General features: G+C 50.5%; 1 protein-coding gene across 1 annotated transcript in view; it reads left to right on the forward strand.

Annotated features, from left to right (window-relative positions):
* The first annotated feature begins 874 nt into the window (after positions 1–874).
* The window catches only part of Chd4 (chromodomain helicase DNA binding protein 4), a 37741-nt gene continuing 20184 nt past the window's right edge, over positions 875–18431 (forward strand). Inside the window, exons 1-22 of the mRNA XM_051155381.1 lie at positions 875–1031; positions 1854–2032; positions 5368–5489; positions 5679–5894; positions 6091–6209; positions 6338–6579; positions 6707–6834; positions 7374–7509; positions 7639–7817; positions 8009–8248; positions 10697–10900; positions 11016–11221; positions 11511–11642; positions 11722–11818; positions 12784–12975; positions 13597–13797; positions 13932–14069; positions 14689–14810; positions 14943–15116; positions 15380–15521; positions 15610–15741; positions 15843–15960. Of these exons, the coding sequence (XP_051011338.1) occupies positions 1933–2032; positions 5368–5489; positions 5679–5894; positions 6091–6209; positions 6338–6579; positions 6707–6834; positions 7374–7509; positions 7639–7817; positions 8009–8248; positions 10697–10900; positions 11016–11221; positions 11511–11642; positions 11722–11818; positions 12784–12975; positions 13597–13797; positions 13932–14069; positions 14689–14810; positions 14943–15116; positions 15380–15521; positions 15610–15741; positions 15843–15960 (3340 nt within the window). The 5' untranslated portion in view covers positions 875–1031; positions 1854–1932. The remainder of the gene's footprint in view (positions 1032–1853; positions 2033–5367; positions 5490–5678; positions 5895–6090; positions 6210–6337; positions 6580–6706; positions 6835–7373; positions 7510–7638; positions 7818–8008; positions 8249–10696; positions 10901–11015; positions 11222–11510; positions 11643–11721; positions 11819–12783; positions 12976–13596; positions 13798–13931; positions 14070–14688; positions 14811–14942; positions 15117–15379; positions 15522–15609; positions 15742–15842; positions 15961–18431) is intronic.

An 18431-nucleotide genomic window follows, 5' to 3' on the forward strand; every position in this document is an offset into this window, starting at 1 on the left:
TTATGGGGATGTCAGAGTAGATGGAGTAAATGATGGGACATTTCCCACCTTAGTGGAGGAGATTTAGATATTTCCATTTGTGGGGTCACAGTAGAGCTGGTGATCATCAGTATCTCTTTGATAGGGAGGAATGGCAATTTATGGGCCATGGAGCTAGAAAGAGACTGGCAAGGCTTGAGGTGGTGATGTGAACATCTAGAATCTAGACTCTGGTGCGCAGGGACTGAGGGCAGCTCTAGGGGGTTGGCTATTATGGGATATCAGTATAGAAAGTGGGAGACTGATTATTACGGGATGTGTGTGGGAGGAGGCCGAGTGTCCGTTGTTGTAGTGTGGGGTGGGTGAGTTTCTGACAATCATGGGATATCAAACTGTGGGTGGATGAAGGGTGGTTATTATGGGATGTCAGTGGGGGATGGGGTTGAGTATTATGGGATATGAGGCTGAAGTGCTGGGAGGGGTGCTTATTATGGGATGGCCAAGGGGAGGGAGGGGTAATGAGTTATTATGGGATGTTAGCAGTAGGGCCAAGAGTGAAGAAGTTGGCAAAGAGTGGTTATTATGGGATATCTGAGGAGGGGAACAGGTATAGTTTGTAAAAGGTCTGCAATATATGTCCGTAGCCCCTGGGCATATATATGCATGGAGTGTGGGGGGCGGGGTGTGTGTGTATGTGGGGTGTCCGTGTGTATTATGGGATGGCCAGGAGGTGGGCGGTTGCCCGGGTGACGCGCGCGCGCTCGACGGGGGCGTGGCCAATGGTTGCCTGAGCGACGAGGGGGCGGGGGTTGCCCGGGAGACCTAGGGAGGAGGGTGGCGGTAGTGGAGGGGGGGTTGGAGTTGGTTGAGGTTATTATGGGCTGTCCGTGGGGGGGCGGGGCCTGTGCGGTGGGATTTCCCGGCCGGTGTTTCGGGCCCTTTAAGAGGCGACGCCGGAGCCGGAGCCATTTTCCCCCCTTCGGCCGCGGCGAGGAGGAGCCGGAGCGGGAGTGACACCGGCGAGACCCTGCGCGACCTGAGGCGGCTCTAGGGTGAGGAGAGCGCGCGGCGACGGGAGCGACGTCTCTTACAGCCCGACATCGTCCCGGGGGGTTATCCCTTCACCTGTCCCTTCCTTAGGCGTCCCGGGGCCCGCGGGCCGTCCGCTTGCCAGGGAGTCGACCCTTTTCTTCCTCCCCTGAGGCGGGCGGGTTGCCTCGAGACGGCGCCCTGCTCTGAGGGAGTCCTGTTCCCCGCTCCCCCGTCCTGGGTTCGGCCTCTTACAATGCCCGGCGCCCGCCCCTCGCCCTTTGCTCGCTAGCCCCCCGGGACACGTGGCCCGGCCCCCTTCCCGGTGGGAGCTCGCTTTCCGCCGCCGTCCCGACTCCTCGGGACCCCGGAGCGCCTGAGCCTCCACGCCCCCTGGTCCCCGCCGTTCCGGAAGAGAACCTGAGTTGTCCCAGAGGACAGCCTTTGGAGAGCTGCCCTGTCTGGGGACTGGCCCCTCCCCGGGCGCAGAGAGGCGCCCCCCCCACTCCCAAGTGACCTTGTGTCCCCGAGCACCGGCCGCCTCCCCGACCCCCTCCACCCTCGTCTCTCGGACTCCCCCTCCCCAGTCACTCCTGGCTCGGTTCAGCCCAGCTCGTCCCCTCCCGACCATGCACCAGCCTGCCCTCGGGGGCGTCCCCCTCTCTCTTCTTGGGGGCTTCTGCCGGGGAGCCTGCTCACGGGCTGTCCCCGAGGAGTGTGGAACTAAGTTCAGCCTGAGTGGTTCGGGTGCTCAGCTAGGGTGGTAGGGCAGGGGGGCGGAAAGAGCGGGTGGGGGAGGGGGACTGCGCGTCACTCACTGTTCTCCCCCCCCCTCCCCCGCACAGTGACTCGGGCCAGTGTAGAGGGCCCCAGGCCGCAGGCAGGAGCAGCTGGGCCAATTCCCTGGCCGGGGAGCGGAAGGGGATGGCGTCGGGCCTGGGCTCACCGTCCCCCTGCTCAGCGGGCAGTGAGGAGGAGGATATGGATGCACTTCTGAACAACAGCCTGCCCCCACCCCATCCAGGTAACATCTTCCCAGAGGGCCCATGGCAGGAAGGAGGTGTTTGATCTTTCCTGGAGATTCCAGTGAGGCGGAGTGTGCTGCTACTTGTCTTCTCCGTGCAGAGCCCTGGGCGGAGGGCATCCGAAGGGAGTGGTTCTCTTCTGCGGAGCTCTTGTGTGCTGGGGGAGGAGGGGGGCGGCTGGGGAAGGTGGAAGCCATGTGCCTCTTGGGCACCACGGACCCAGATGCAAGCTGGCTGTCTGGAATGCTCCGCAGTCCCCGGTTGAGGGAGCTCTCTGGGTTGTTAGCAGGCTTTACCTAGTGCAGGTTCTTGGAGGAACGCAGGTGGCCGGGACCCTTGGAAATTCTAGTGGTCACATGGTGGGGTGCATTGAGGATTTCTGTTGTAGGAACCCTGCCAGGCATCTGGGATTCCGCCGTTGTTCCCGGGGGTGGGGGGGTGGAAGGGAGTGTTGGATACTTTTTGTCGGATTATATTTAGTGTGTGATCAGTTACCAGTTTTTAGAGCTTCCAAGAGTGTGAAGTTTGAATCTCCCTCCTTATCGGATCTAGAGAACTTTTAAGCTAGGCAGATAGTTGGAAATTTTTGAGTGGGGAAGGGATGGGGGAGGGGGTAGCTAGAGGATGCGGTAGCCTAGTAAAGAGAGGCAGAGGAAAGGAAGGGACCCTTTGCCCCTGGTGTGGCCATAATCCCGTTCTTTCCTAGAGGCTTATGCCACGCCGAGGAAGCTTGGGGTCTGGCTTGGTGGTATAGTGTTTTGTGTGGGTGTGTTAGGGTTTGGCTGTGTTTTGGAGTGGTTCCCTGGGCTGGCCAAACCCGTATAGTTCTAATCAGCCTGCCTGAGTGCCTGCCCTCAAGTGATGGTTGGTGTCACTCTTGTAAGAGCATGTCTTCCTCTCGTTGTCTTAGTCGAAGCCCCTTAGTTCAGACACCTATTGGTTTATTCAGCTCTGTTCACATTAAAAAAAAAAGTTCGTGTTCATGTCAGTCCCCCCCCCGCCCCCCATTTCTTTACCCTCTCTGCTGCTTCTTCTTTTCCCAAGTTGTGGAGTCTGGTGGTCCTGCTTTTGTTTGTTTCTTCTGCCCTTTCCTTAGCTCCTGCTGGATGTTGAGGTACTGGAAGAAATGCTTTCCAAATTTACCGTTTTCTACCTTGAAATTCTTCACTTCAGCTGAGGCCATTTGAGAGAGCCATTATTCCTGATGCTGCATCTTTGCCTGCTGGGATAAGGGACTTGGCCTCTCATCACTGAGGTGTAGGGCTGCAGGCATCTTTGTGCCTTTTCCTGGGGTGTGGGATGAGGTGGGTAAGGAAGAAGGCTCACCTTCCTTTATCTTTTTATGAGGGCGGGATGAGTAGCGCTGTCCATGCAGTGCTGGTCTCCGTCTTAGCCCTCTAGTGTCCCCTCGGCGTGGGCCTCCCTCCCAAGTGGGAGCTGTGCAGGCTCTCAGTGTGAACTCTGCCCCAGTCTGTAGCATGACCCAGTTTTTCCACTTGCCACACCCAATTCTGCCCCTTTTCCAAATCTCTATCTCACGCAGTGAGTTGCTTGCCATTTCAGCATGTGATTTACCTGAGGAGTGTGAGGGTTGCGTGGATGAGAAGGTGTCTAGTTTATCTCCATGGGTTTGTTCTTCCCTCATGTCTGCTCTGGAGGCAAGGAGGAAGGTTTGGGTGCTGTGAGGCCGAGGGGAAGAAGCCGTAAGGAAGTGGTCGTTTGGGAATGAGAGGGGCCTTCTAGCCTCTGACTTGATCCTGGAGTGACTGGAAATGAGAGGCCTGTGGCACTTTGTCCAACCTTAGGGTCTGTCTAGCTGCAGGAGGGCAGAGCCAGAGTCGTGTTAGGGCTGCTCTTGGGGGCTATGAGCTGACACATGTGTTGGTGTGCTTGGGATTGAAGTAAACGTCATTTGCGACTGGTGGCTCTCTTGGTGCGGCTACTTTTGTGGGGTCTGGGCATGATTTTCATTTGCTGGACAGAACTCTTGCTGGGTGAGGAGGAAGCTGCGCTTTGAGCCTGGCTGTGGCCTCCGTTCCTCAAGCTATATGATCCCTTTAAGGGAAGAGGGTCATACTGTTTGGTAACCTCCACTGAGCCCTTGTTAAATCCTAGCTCTATGTCTTAAAAATTAAAACTGAGTGAGTAATGCAGTGCTTCAAACACTGCAGCCTCTCCTCATGCTCTGTGGGACATTATGGTGACCTCTTAGAAACCGTGTCATCTTAGAGTAGGTATGAGAGATCACTGGCTTTGGACCTAGGGCCAGGTAATAATATGAGAAGTTTTCTTTGAGGGTACTCTTTGCTCTGTGTACTTCTGTTGGCTCCACCCCCTCCCCTGCTACTTCCTGTCTGTCCTATGTTGGCACTGGGTGCCCTGGGCTGGCTTCTGTGGTCAGGAGCCATTTTCCCTCTCCTCAGTGGGTGAGGCACTCCCTTCTCCCTCCTCCCTTTCCTAGTCCCCACTTCTTGGGCGGGGGTGGCTTGGGAAGGAACTGGAAGAGGGAGTGAGAGCTGGTGTCCATGTCTGCTACAAAGAAAGCTGCCTCCCAGCCTCCTTCCCTGTGCCCTTTCTACCTGTCCTTGTCCAGGAGCCCCAGTCACTCAGGCTTTGTGTGTGCTTCTAGCCAGGGAAGGAGGTGGAGCCAGATGGGAGGGGGGCTGGGCAGGGGAGATGGTGACAGCTGGGCTGATTCCGGGCCCCTAGGGAGAAGAGTCTGCTGACCCAGGAGAAAGCTGGAAAGAAACAGTAGGACTAGAGATGGGGAAGAAACTGGGAGTGCGTATGAAGTTGAGCTGGCAGCTCAGTTGGGGACGGTGGAGGTTCTGGTGGCTCTGAGCTGGCATATTCCCAACGGGGGCATCTGATAAGCTGTTATTCCTTAGACCCTGAACCTGGTATTTGTTGTGGGGTGGGGTGGTGAAGGGTGAGTCTGTGGTTAGTGGCGTCTGGTTAGGCTCCTCATGTCCACTCATCCCCTGTCTTATGGCTGCTTGGAGACCTGGACCCACTTCTTTTACTTGCTGAGTTCCAGGCAGCTTGATTCCGCTGTGCTGGTGAGCACAGAAGGTGCCTGGAGTGGTGAGGAGAGGAGGTAGGGGCCTGGACAGCTGCCCGAGGTGGGCCTGGCCTAGCCTGGCAGGCCTATTTTGGGTATATACAGCTCTCTTTGTCTGTTTCTGTACTGGGTATCAGCTCCCTTCTATGTAGTATAGCAGTTCTCGTTAGGGGAATCTGGGACAGAGGTGGGGGCAGACAGTCTAAACCCTCTGGCTTAGGCTCTTACCTTTTGATGTTCTTTTTCATGCCTTCCTTTGCCAAATATATGTAGAAAATGAAGAAGACCCAGAAGAGGATTTATCAGAAGCAGAGACTCCAAAGCTCAAGAAGAAGAAAAAGCCTAAGAAACCCCGAGACCCTAAAATCCCTAAGAGCAAGCGCCAAAAAAAGGAGGTGAGTGGGTGACTGAGTGTTCTGGGGAGTGAGAAGGAAGGAGGAGGCACGTAGGAAGGGTGGAGCTGAGGGCAGTTTTTCTTCTGGAGCGGTGGGTCAGGTCCTGGGATGAGACTCAGGACTGTCCTGAGGTCAGCATGTGTGTAGCATGTGCGTCTGTCTCCCTCTCCCCCCCCTTCCCTGCTCCAGCGTTTGCTCTTATGCCGGCAGCTGGGGGACAGCTCTGGGGAGGGGCCGGAGTTTGTGGAGGAGGAGGAAGAGGTGGCCCTGCGCTCAGACAGTGAGGGCAGCGACTACACTCCTGGCAAGAAGAAGAAAAAGAAGCTCGGACCTAAGAAAGAGAAGAAGAGCAAATCCAAGCGGAAGGAGGAGGAAGAGGAGGAGGACGATGATGACGATTCAAAGGTGCCTAGATCTCTGTCCTGTCAAGGCCTCTGTCCCGCCTCTCTCCTTTGTTCCCATGCACTCCTGGCCCTCCGTTTAGTTTTGATTATCTCCTCCTAGCTCTCTTTACCCTGCTCTCGGAAGCTGTAGTTTGAACTCCCAGTCTCTTAGCATGCGTGGGCACTATAAGGCAGGCCCTTGACTGCTCTCTCCATAGGAACCTAAATCATCTGCCCAGCTCTTGGAAGACTGGGGCATGGAAGACATTGACCATGTGTTCTCAGAGGAAGACTACCGTACCCTCACCAACTACAAAGCCTTCAGCCAGTTTGTCCGGTAAATCAGGAGGATCTTGATGGGGGTTAGCAAGAGAGGAGATTCCTTCTAGAATTTCTTCTTGTTTCCCTTTCTCTTTTAGTTTTATACATGACCGTCTTTCTTACTCTTGTCTGTTTCTCTACCAGACCCCTAATTGCTGCTAAAAACCCCAAGATTGCTGTCTCCAAGATGATGATGGTCTTGGGTGCAAAGTGGAGGGAGTTCAGTACCAACAACCCCTTCAAGGGCAGCTCTGGAGCATCTGTGGCGGCTGCTGCTGCAGCTGCTGTGGCCGTTGTGGAGAGCATGGTGACAGCTACTGAAGTTGCACCTCCCCCTCCCCCTGTGGAGGTGCCTATCCGCAAGGCCAAGACCAAGGAGGGCAAAGGTGAATTGGATTTAATGCAGGGTTCAGGGTGCCTTGGGAAGTCAAAGACAGCATAGGAATGCTGCATTGCCTCCGAGGTGGGCGACATTTGCCTCGTGGTATACATTTGGCTATATTCTGATTTAAGGTCCCAATGCTCGGAGGAAGCCCAAAGGCAGCCCCCGAGTGCCTGATGCCAAGAAACCCAAACCCAAGAAAGTAGCTCCTTTGAAAATCAAGCTGGGAGGTTTTGGCTCCAAGCGGAAGAGATCCTCGGTGAGAGCGTGGTTCATCCTACTGGAGAAGGGGAGGGAGCTGTGTGGAGGAGAAGGGTGTTGCCTTCTGTCAGGCACATAAGAACCTGGGGTATTATTGCCTCAGGCAGGGTGACTAGGCTCCTGTGCAATTCTTTTTTTGGTTTTTTTTTTTGTTGTTGTTGTTGTTTTGGTTTTGGTTTTTTAAGACAGTTTCTCTGTTTAGTAGCCTTGGCTGCCTAGAATGAATCACTCTGTAGACTAGGCTGGCCTCAAACTCAGGAAGATCCACCTGCCTCTGTTTCCCAAGTGTTGGGATTAAAGCTACCACACCTGGCCTTTGGTGCAATTCTTGCTGGGGCTCTTTACCATGTTTGTTTGGCTTTGGTTTTACGAGACAGGGTTTCTCTGTGTAATAGAACCCAGAGCCCTGGCTGTCCTGGATTTGTTACGAAGACCAGGCCGCCTGCCTCTTCCTCCTGAGTGCTGGGATTAAAGGTGTGTGGCACCACGCCTGGCTTGGCCTGGATTTTTAACCTTGTTTTCCGTCTCCTTTTTCAGAGTGAGGAGGATGATTTAGATGTTGAATCTGACTTCGATGATGCCAGTAACAACAGCTATTCTGTTTCGGACGGCTCGACCAGCCGCAGCAGTCGGAGCCGCAAGAAACTCCGGACCACTAAGAAGAAAAAGAAAGGTGTGTTTCTTTTCTGTGCTTGCATGGTGGGACAAGGTGGGAATGACCAGGGAAGAATCTCCCCTAGGAGATAAGGGGGGGGGAGGTGGTCTTTTTCTAATAATTGGGCTTTCCCTCTTCCTTGCCCAGGCGAGGAGGAGGTGACTGCTGTGGATGGTTATGAGACAGACCACCAGGACTATTGCGAGGTGTGCCAGCAAGGCGGTGAGATCATCCTGTGTGATACCTGTCCCCGAGCCTACCACATGGTGTGCCTGGACCCGGACATGGAGAAGGCCCCCGAGGGCAAGTGGAGCTGCCCACACTGTGTGAGTACCTGGCTACCACCGAGGCCTCTGGGTCCCCCTCAGGGCAAGGGTGGGACGATGAACTTCTTTGGGCCTAGGTGGAAATAGAAACGGGAATGTCCTTGGCTGTTGCCTTTGGGAACCATCTAAAGCAATGCTGGCAGTGGGTGGGGTGGGTGGTAATAATCTGAATCTCTGGTCCTTTTTCGCAGGAGAAGGAGGGCATCCAGTGGGAAGCTAAAGAGGACAATTCGGAGGGTGAGGAGATTCTGGAAGAGGTTGGGGGAGACCCAGAAGAGGAAGATGACCACCACATGGAATTCTGTCGCGTCTGCAAGGATGGCGGGGAGCTGCTGTGCTGTGATACCTGCCCTTCTTCCTACCATATCCACTGCCTGAACCCCCCACTGCCAGAGATCCCAAATGGCGAATGGCTCTGTCCCCGGTGTACTGTAAGTGTCTCTTAGGACGGGAGGTGGGAGCAGTACCATGTGATGATAGCACAGGGTTTGCTCTCACTGAGAGGTTGGGGAGAGGCCATTAGGGAGCTACACGTTTTTCTAGCTCTGAGACAGGAATTTTTCTTTCTCCCTTAGTCTCGGGATACCATCTTCTGTGTAACCTAGAAGTAGCTGAGTAGAGCAATAAAGGAGACGATGTGTCTTGGTAATCCTCTTAAGCAGGGTGAAGTTCTGTTCTGGTTCAGGCATTTCTTTCTTTTTTGAGACAGGCTTTCTCTCTGTAGTCCTGGCTGTCCTTGCCTCGCTTTTTAGGCCCGCCTCCCTCTGCCTCCCCAGTGCTGGGATTACAGGCTTGCACCACCACACCAGGCCTGGTTTAGTCATTTCAATTTCTTTTTCTTTTCTTTTCCCTTCCTTCCTTTCTTTTTTTCCTGGTGTTTTGAAATGATGTGTTATTACATAGTCCAGGCTGGCCTTACACTCAGCATATGTAGCTCAGACTGGCCTTGAGTGCATGATCTTTTTGTCTTGGTCTCTTGAGTGCTAGGATTATAGGCATAGTCCTACATGTTATAATTTGGGGGGCTAGAGAGAGATGGCTCAGTGGTTAAGAACACTTGACACTCTTGCAGGACAGTGTTTTTTTTTCATTGTTTTGAGACAGGGTCTTTCTGTATGTCCTTGGCTGTCCTGGAACTTACTGTGTAGACCAGGCTGGCCTTGCTTTGAATTCGCAGAGAGAGGCCTGCTTGCCTGTACTGAGGTTTTTTTTTTCTCCTTCCCATTAGTCCTTTGCTTTTCTTCATTTTGTTCTGTTTTGTTTGCATATTTCAAGACAGGGTTTCTCTGTGTAGCCTTGGCTGCCCTGGGCTCTCTTTGTAGACCAGGCTGGCCTCGAACTCACAGCAATCCGCCTGCCTCTGCCCCCCCCCCCCTCCAAGTGCTGGGATTACAGGTGTGCACCACCATGCCCAGCCCCTTTGTTCTTTGATACTACTGTGTCTACTTTCTGTTCTCCATACATAGGTGATTTTATTTAGGACTCAAAGATGAGAGGAAACTTGTCTTTCTAAGATAGACTTAATTTGCCAGTGATCTCCATTTTTCTGTAAGTGGCATAACTTTATAGCTGAAAAAATTACATTATATAAATAACACGTTTTCTTCATTCTTCTGTTGATGAACGTGTAGATTGGTCTCATAACAGCTCTTGCACACAAGTGCTGCAAGAAAATTATATATATTATAAACTATATATATATATATATATTTTTTTTTTTTTTAATTAAAAAAATTTTTTTTTTTTTTTGGTTTCTCGAGACAGGGTTTCTCTGTGTAGCCTTGACTGTCCTAGACTCACTTTGTAGTCCAGGCTGGCCTTGAACTCACAGTGATCTGCCTGCCTCTGCTGTCCAAGTGCTGGGATTAAAGGCATGTGCCACCACCGCCCGACTGTAAAGTGTTTTTTTGTTTTTGTTTTTGTTTTTGAGACAATATCTCATGTAGCCCAAGCTGGCCTTGAACTCACATTGCCCTGCTTCATCTTCCCAAGTATCAGGAGCAAAGCTCAGGTTACTATGTCCAGCTTCATTTCAGTGTGCACCACCACTGCCCAGCTGATAATTTCTTTTTTGTTAATTAAAAAAAAATTAGTAGGGGCCCACTTCATAGCACTGACTGCCTGAAATTCACTGTGTAAAATAGGTAGTCTGGTCTCCAGTTAACAGAGACCTACCTACTTCTGCCTCCCCCCTCTAAGACTTGGGTCATCATACCAAGCTCCCTGTAGTTTTTAATTTTTATTTCTTGGGCATGATGGTGCAGCCCTATAGTTACAGCAGAAGCAGGCAGTTCTTTGTGAGTTTAAGATCAGTCTGGTCTACATACTGAATTCCAGGCCAGCCAGGGCTATTACAGTGAGACTCTTACCTGAAAGGGGGGGGGGGGGAGAAAGAAACACCAAATTGTATTCGTGTGCTGTATATGCACATGTATCTGCAGGGTCCAGGCCTCTGTGCCTAGGCCAGGAAAGCAGCCGTGTTGCTGCTGTCTTCTGTTATTCTATCATATTACTTTGAACAACTAAACTTGGAGCTAGGCTGGCAGCCGGCAAGCTACAGTGATCCTTCTCTTTCTGTTCCTGTGGCTCTGGGGTTGCAGGTGTGTTTTGTTGTATGTATGTATGTATATACCACGTGTGTAACAGAAGAGGGTGCTGGGCCCCCTGGAACTAGTTAGAAAAGATTCTTAGCCACAGTGTGGGTACTGGAATCAAGTCTTCTTCCTCTGGAAGACCAGCGGCTCTTAACCACTGCCGCGGCTCTTTTATCTGGACTCAAGTTCTCATGCTGGTGCTCTTGCCCGTCCACCCGGAAACACTGCTGGTTAATCCTTGGAGAACTATGGATTTGAATTGAGATTAGGTGCTCTCTTTTTCAGTGTCCAGCTCTTAAGGGCAAAGTGCAGAAGATCCTCATCTGGAAGTGGGGCCAGCCACCATCTCCCACACCAGTGCCTCGGCCTCCAGATGCTGACCCTAATACTCCCTCTCCCAAGCCCTTGGAGGGGCGTCCGGAGAGGCAGTTCTTTGTGAAATGGCAAGGCATGTCTTACTGGCACTGCTCCTGGGTGTCAGAGCTGCAGGTAAGCCTGGGACAGGCTGCATATGTGGGTGACACTGCAGAGGCAGTGAGGAAACAGCCGTGTGAGGAGGAAAGCTGGCTGCATGCCAAGGCGGTTTATCTCTTTCTGCTCCCAGTTGGAGCTGCACTGTCAGGTGATGTTCAGAAACTATCAGCGGAAGAATGACATGGACGAGCCACCTTCTGGGGACTTTGGTGGAGATGAAGAGAAGAGCCGGAAGCGGAAGAACAAGGACCCTAAGTTTGCCGAGATGGAGGAGCGCTTCTACCGCTATGGAATAAAACCGGAGTGGATGATGATCCATCGCATCCTCAACCACAGGTATCACTTGCTCCCTGGAGGTAGTGTACACATGGGGGCTCTTACTACAGGGGCGGTGAACATGGACATCGCCACCAACTTAGGCTTAGGAGACCTTCCTCTGAATTTGGCCCACAGGGAGCGTATAGATGAGAGAGTACTGGTCCAAAGGCAGCTGTCAATGAGGCTCTGTATACGTGTGGGGTATGGCACATTTAGAATGGCTTTGTTGGTGTTTAAGATCAAGGCTGACTAGGGAGGTGAGAGAAGTTGCTTTTTGGCTCTGAGGTTTTTCTTATTGCCCTTATAGTGTGGACAAGAAGGGCCATGTTCACTACCTGATTAAGTGGCGAGACTTACCCTACGATCAGGCATCGTGGGAGAGCGAGGATGTGGAGATACAGGACTATGACCTGTTCAAGCAAGGCTACTGGAACCACAGGTGGGTGATGACGGGGGACACAGCAGAGCTGCTCACTTTGGAGGGGACCCCGAGGCAGCTGTGGTGCTCTCCTTCCTAGGGAGTTGATGAGGGGTGAGGAAGGACGACCGGGCAAGAAGCTTAAGAAGGTGAAGCTGCGGAAACTGGAAAGGCCTCCGGAGACACCAACTGTGGACGTGAGTTTGGGTAGAAGAAGGGCGGCATTTGTTGCGTGGGCAGTGTGACTTGCCCGCTGTAGTCCGATGGTGAAGCTCCAAGTCATGGCCTGTAGATGGCTCTAGTTTAGACACTAGAGACTTCTCATCCGCCTCCTTCACAGGTCTGTAAATCAGAACACACTGGGATTTCTTTCTCTTACCATCAGGGGAAACCTACAGAGGGGATATTTTATGTGATGCCAGTGTTATCTAGGACAAGGGCCTGTCTCTCTATTTGTCTATCTGAGAAAGGCAAGGTCTCTTGTACCTCAGGCTAGCCTTGAACACTTGCTCTTCTGTCTGCATCTCCCAAGTGTTTTGATTGCAGGTGTGCTATCATCACACTTAGCTCCTGGCAGATCTTAACAATTAGTAGGGAGCCTTTGCTTTTCATGTTTTAAAAAGTAATATGTGTCAGGTCTGCCTGGGAGGTAGAAAAGTTTCCTTGTGTTCTGAAGGATCGTAAGCCACACATTGCAGTATCAGCGAGCACCCCAGCACACCCTTTTCCTTTCTTTCTTCCTGCCCTTCTTTTTATCTCCCTCCTTCCCCTGTCAGTTCCATTTGTCCCTGCAACTCTCTTACCTACCTTCATGCCCTTTTGTTTTGTGACCCACTGGATTTAACCAGGGCTGTTCACCGTAGGTTTGGATCTGTCCATTAGAGCCTGGTGGATTCTGTGGATACTTCACCCCACTTTAATTATTTATTACTGTTTTCTTGAGACAATATTTCCCTCTGTATCCAACACTGGCCTTGAACTCAATCCTTCTGTCTCAACCTCCTAAGTACTAGGATCTTGGCTCTCAGGGGAGAAATACACGCATGCACGCACGCACGCACGCACGCGCCCACCCACCCACCCTTGTGAAGGAGGAAGCAGCGACTGTCTTATGGGGAAAAGGTCATTTTTACCAGCTCTCGACGTCCCCTCCACCCTTTAGCCAACAGTGAAGTATGAGCGCCAGCCAGAGTTCCTGGATGCCACAGGGGGCACCCTGCACCCCTACCAGATGGAAGGCTTGAACTGGCTGCGCTTCTCCTGGGCTCAGGGTACCGACACCATACTGGCTGACGAGATGGGTCTTGGGAAGACTGTACAGACGGCCGTCTTTCTCTACTCCCTCTACAAAGAGGTAAGGGCACCAAGAGGTGGCAGTTTCTGTGTGGTTATTTTGTGTATTCTTTTCTTGAAGGGGGAAGGTAAGAGGATAAGAAGACACAAGTTTGCGGTGGAAGTCTTTTTTTTTAATTATTGTATTTATTTGAGTGTTTTTTCCATAAGTATGTCTTTGCACCACCTGTGTGTAGAGCTTGTGGAGGTGAGAAGAGGGTGTCAGATCCCCTGAAACGGGAGTTACAGACTGTGAGCCATCATGTGGGTGCTCTGCAAGAGCAGTGTACTCTTAGCCAGTCAGCTATCTTCTAGACCTTGCAGAGGAAGTTTGGAGTAGAGCCATGGTAGACTCAGTATGTCTGTCCTGGGAGATGAGGAATGCATGTGTTTTGAGATAAAGAACTGTGGTCGGACATAGAGGTAAGTCTTGTGTTGGTGGAAGAGTTTAGATTTGTTAAGGTGGCCCATATTTTTTGGAAAAGAGAAGGTCAGATGGCTTTTGTAAATGAGAAAGATGGGTGGGGGGCAGTGGTGCAGGTGTCAGGCCTCAGCCTCACTGCGGCTCAGTGAGAGAGGTGGAGCCTGGGGCTTAGGGTGACAGGGCTCTTGGTCCTGATTCTGCCTGCTTTCTTCCTCCCAGGGTCATTCCAAAGGCCCCTTCTTAGTGAGTGCTCCACTTTCTACCATCATCAACTGGGAGCGGGAGTTTGAGATGTGGGCTCCTGATATGTATGTGGTAACCTATGTGGGTGACAAGGACAGCCGTGCTATCATCCGGGAGAATGAGTTCTCCTTTGAAGACAATGCCATTCGTGGTGGCAAGAAGGCCTCCCGCATGAAGGTATCCCAGTGGGAGGGGAGGGTGCTGCTGGGGAGGGAGTCACCGTGGGGCTTGCTCCGCTCCTCACCTGGCCTCCAGGTGCTGAGAGTGAGGAGTGGACCAGGAGTGAGTAACCATTTTATCTTTATGTGCAGAAAGAAGCATCTGTGAAATTTCATGTCCTACTGACATCCTATGAATTGATCACCATTGATATGGCCATCTTGGGTTCTATTGATTGGGCCTGCCTCATTGTGGATGAAGCCCATCGACTGAAGAACAATCAGTCTAAAGTGAGTGGGAAGGAGCTGACAGCTCCAGCCTCTTTGAAAGAGGCCTGAGTAGGCAAGAAAGGGAAACTGGTCTTTTTTTTTTTTTTTTTTGGTTTTTCGAGACAGGGTTTCTCTGTGTAGCCTTGGCTGTCCTGGACTCACTTTGTAGACCAGGCTGGCTTCGAACTCACAGCGATCTGCCTGCCTCTGCCTCCCAAGTGCTGGGATTAAAGGCGTGGGCCACCCCGCCCGGTGGGAGACTGGTCTTTATCTCCTTCCTTAACTTGGTAGCCTTCTGTGGCCCAGGCCATGAAGAAGAATGCCAGCTATGGGAGAAACTCAATTTACAGGACAGTAAAACAGCTTGGGATTCTGTAGTATTTACATTGGTGCCCTCATTTCCTTTTCTTTCTTTTTTTAAAAAAAGATTTATTTATGTATTATGTATACAATGCTCTGCCTGCATGCACACCTGCAGGACAGAAAAGGCATCAGATCACATTATAGATGGTTGTGAGTCACCATGTGGTTGCTGGGAGTTGAACTCAGGACCTCTGGAAGAGTAGCCAGTGCTCTCAACCTCTGAGCCGTCTCTGCAGCCCAGTGTCCTCATTTGTTCAATTCCATCTCTCTTCACCAGTTCTTCCGAGTGTTGAATGGTTACTCACTCCAGCATAAGCTGTTGCTGACCGGGACTCCATTACAAAACAACCTAGAGGAACTGTTTCACCTGCTCAATTTTCTTACCCCTGAGAGATTCCAGTAAGTGTGCTTATCAGTCAGTTCATAATTATATTTTTAATTCTTCTTGTTACCCATTTCCTATATTACTTTTCCTTTTTTTGTTTTTCACTCTGTAATGAATTTATTATTATTATTAATTTATTTTTAAAGCAATTTGGAAGGCTTCTTGGAGGAGTTTGCTGACATTGCCAAAGAGGACCAGATTAAAAAGCTACATGACATGCTGGGGCCTCACATGTTGCGGCGGCTCAAAGCTGATGTGTTTAAGAATATGCCATCCAAGACGGAACTGATTGTGCGCGTGGAGCTGAGCCCTATGCAGAAGTAAGTGTGAAGGGACAGAAGCACGACTCAGTCATGGAGTGAGTCAGACACCTGCCGAGGGTTTCTCCCACACCGCCTCTAGGCAGCTGCTGACAGGAACCTGAGACCTGGGAGTGGGAGCTTGTGCTTCTTAGTTAGCCATTCCTATGATGGCATGCGGCTGGCGCTGGTTAGCTCAGCCCCGCAGTGAGGAGTGTTGGAAGGGTGATGTCAGGCTGCCGGGCGCATCATTGGTCCAGCCGGCCCTTGCATTGTTTGCGCAGGAAGTACTACAAGTACATCCTCACCCGGAACTTTGAAGCACTTAACGCTCGCGGCGGCGGCAACCAGGTTTCCCTGCTAAATGTGGTGATGGATCTTAAGAAGTGCTGCAACCACCCTTACCTCTTCCCTGTGGCGGCGATGGTATGTTGTGCCACCTCTTTGTCTTCCCTGGGTTGCCAGCTCCGTGTGGGCTTTGTTTCAATACCTCTTCCTTTGTTTGTGTCACCAGGAAGCCCCTAAGATGCCTAATGGCATGTATGATGGCAGCGCCCTAATCAGAGCATCTGGGAAATTGTTACTGCTACAGAAGATGCTTAAGAACCTTAAAGAGGGAGGGCATCGCGTACTCATCTTTTCCCAGGTGAGTGGCCCAGCTAGCACTGGAGGCAGTAGTGGGATAGCCCTCGAGACTGTGGGAGCTGCCGTGTGACAGCTCTGTAATTAAGCCCCTCCTTTTCACAGATGACCAAGATGTTGGACTTGCTGGAAGACTTTTTAGAGCATGAAGGCTATAAATATGAACGTATTGACGGTGGGATCACCGGGAACATGCGTCAGGAGGCCATTGATCGATTCAATGGTAAGAGAAGAGGGCCTTATTTCTAGACAATCATCTTTTTTTAAAAAGAAGTATTTGTTTATGCATGTGTCTGTGCATGTGTATGAGTCCTCTATTTGCATGTGTGCCTGCACGACAGAAGAGGGCATCAGATCCCATTACAGATGGTTATGAACCACCATGTGGATGCTGGGAATTGAACTCAGGATCGCTGGAAGAGTAGCCAGTACTCAGCCACTGAGCCATCTTTTAGCCCCTCTTTTTTCTTTTTAATTAAAGAATTATTATGCTGGGACATGGTATGTACACCCAGTGCTCAGGAGGCAGAGACAGGCCATCTCTGTGAGTTGAGCTCAGGGCAGCCAGAACTATGTACAGATCTTGTTTCAAAACAAACAAACAAAACAACCAGCCCCCCCCCCCCAAATTTTTTTTACTATTTGTGACTGCTTTACCCACAAGTAAGTACCCACACCATGTGTGTGCCTAAGTCTCCCGAAACTGGAGTTACAGAGGGTTGTGAGCCACCATACGGTGCTGGGAATTGAATCCAGGTCTCTGTAAGAGAAACAGGGTCTCACTATGTATCCTTGGCTGGCCCAGGAGTCTGTGGAGACCCCACTGGATTCAAACACATAGAGATAGGCCTGGCTTTGACTCTTCATGGTAGGATTAGAGGCATGTGCTTCCTGCCCAGCCCCTGTCATCTTTGGAGTAATCACTTGATTTTTTTTTTTAAAGTGTGCATGCATGCATGCAAGCTTGTATTTGCTTCTGCACAGATGTTGGAGTCATGGGAACACTTAGAGGAATTAGTTCTCTCCTTATACCAGTGAATCTTGAGGATTGAGCATAGGTCATTTAGGTACCTTTACCTGCTAAGCCATCTCACTGGCCCTAGTGATTTCTGGTTTTTAACATTTTATTTTGCCTGTGGGTGTTTTGCCTGCATGTCTGTGCATCATATGCATGTAGTACCTGTAGAGGCCAGAAGAGGGCACTGGATCCTCAGGAGCTGGAGTTACAGCTGGTTGTTATTGACATGTGGATGCTGGGAGAACTGCTGAGCCATGTCTCTAGCACCCCATCTCTCTGGTACCCCAACTTTTTCTTGTGCATCTGTTTTCTCTGTTCTTTTGGGTTTTGGTCAGTTGATATGGATGAAGAAAGCTTTTAAACAAAGGTTTGGGGACTAACTCTAAAAGGTTTTCTTTAACTTCCTCCTTGGAGTCTTTGCTCTTTCTGCTGAGAAGGGGTGTTTTCTCTAACCCTGATCTCTTATATACATATATATACACACACACACATATATATTTTAAAATTATTTATTTATTAAGTATGCAGTGCTCTGCCCACATTTATACATACAGGTCAGAAGAGAGCACCAGATCTTATTATAGATGATTGTGAGCTACCATGTGGTTGCTGGGAATTGAACTCAGGACCTTTGGAAGAACAGACAGTGCTCTTAACCTCTGAGCCATCTCTCTAGTGCCCCTTCCATTATATCTTGAGGCAAAAAGAAGGGGCAGACTTGTTTTGTTTTTAGGTTTACTTTTGTTTGGAGGTGTGCTTCTGTTCTTACTTGTCTGTATATGTACCGTGTATGTACAGGCGCAGGAGGCCAGAGAGTGTTTTGGGACTGCACGTACAGGCACTTGAGAGCTCCCTGATGAGGGTGCTGGGAACTGAACCTAGGTCCTCTGTGACAGCAGCAAGTACTCTTATCTCCAGCCCCAAGGGATCATATTTATGGAAGCTCAAATAAGTAGTAAATTTGCAGTTACCTCAATAGATGCAACTACACCTTCCCCTGAACCTTTTGTTTTAATTGTTTATTTATTTATTTATTTGAGATAGGGTTTCTATGTAGTCCTGCTATCCTGGTTATTTAAAATAGCTGGGCAATAGTGGTGAATGCCTTTAATCTGCCTCTGGGAGCCAGAGACAGGGATTTCTGTGAGTTTGAGGCCAGCCTGGTCTACAGAGTAAGTTCCAGGATAGCCAGGGCTGTTACACAGAGAAATCCTATCTCTTGAAAACTTAAAAAAAAAAAATAAATAAAAAAATAAAATTTTTTTTTTTTAAATCAATACAGAGAATTAGCCTGGTTCTCTTAGTAACAACTTACAGCGCTTGATGGCACATGCGTATATTCTCTGCACTTGAGAGGTGAAGGAGGAGGATCAAGAATTCAGTGGGGCTGGGAAGAGCACCGGCTGTTCTTGCAGAGGACCTAGGTTTGATTTCCCAGCACCTGTATGGCTCACTCGCAACCATCTATAACTTCAGTTTCAGGGAAGTGAGCATCCTTTTATGGCTTCCTCAGGCAGTCCACATACACTGTGCACAGGCATACATGCAGGCAGAACACATTAAAAAAAAAAAAAAGGATAAAAAAGATTTAAAAATAACTCAAGGATATCTGGGCTACATGACTACATGAGACCTTGTCTGAACAAAGGGTGTGGGGGGTGCCGAGAGTTGGCTAG

The sequence above is a fragment of the Acomys russatus genome, chromosome 13, assembly GCF_903995435.1.
Source record: "Acomys russatus chromosome 13, mAcoRus1.1, whole genome shotgun sequence".
Lineage (NCBI taxonomy): Eukaryota > Metazoa > Chordata > Mammalia > Rodentia > Muridae > Acomys > Acomys russatus.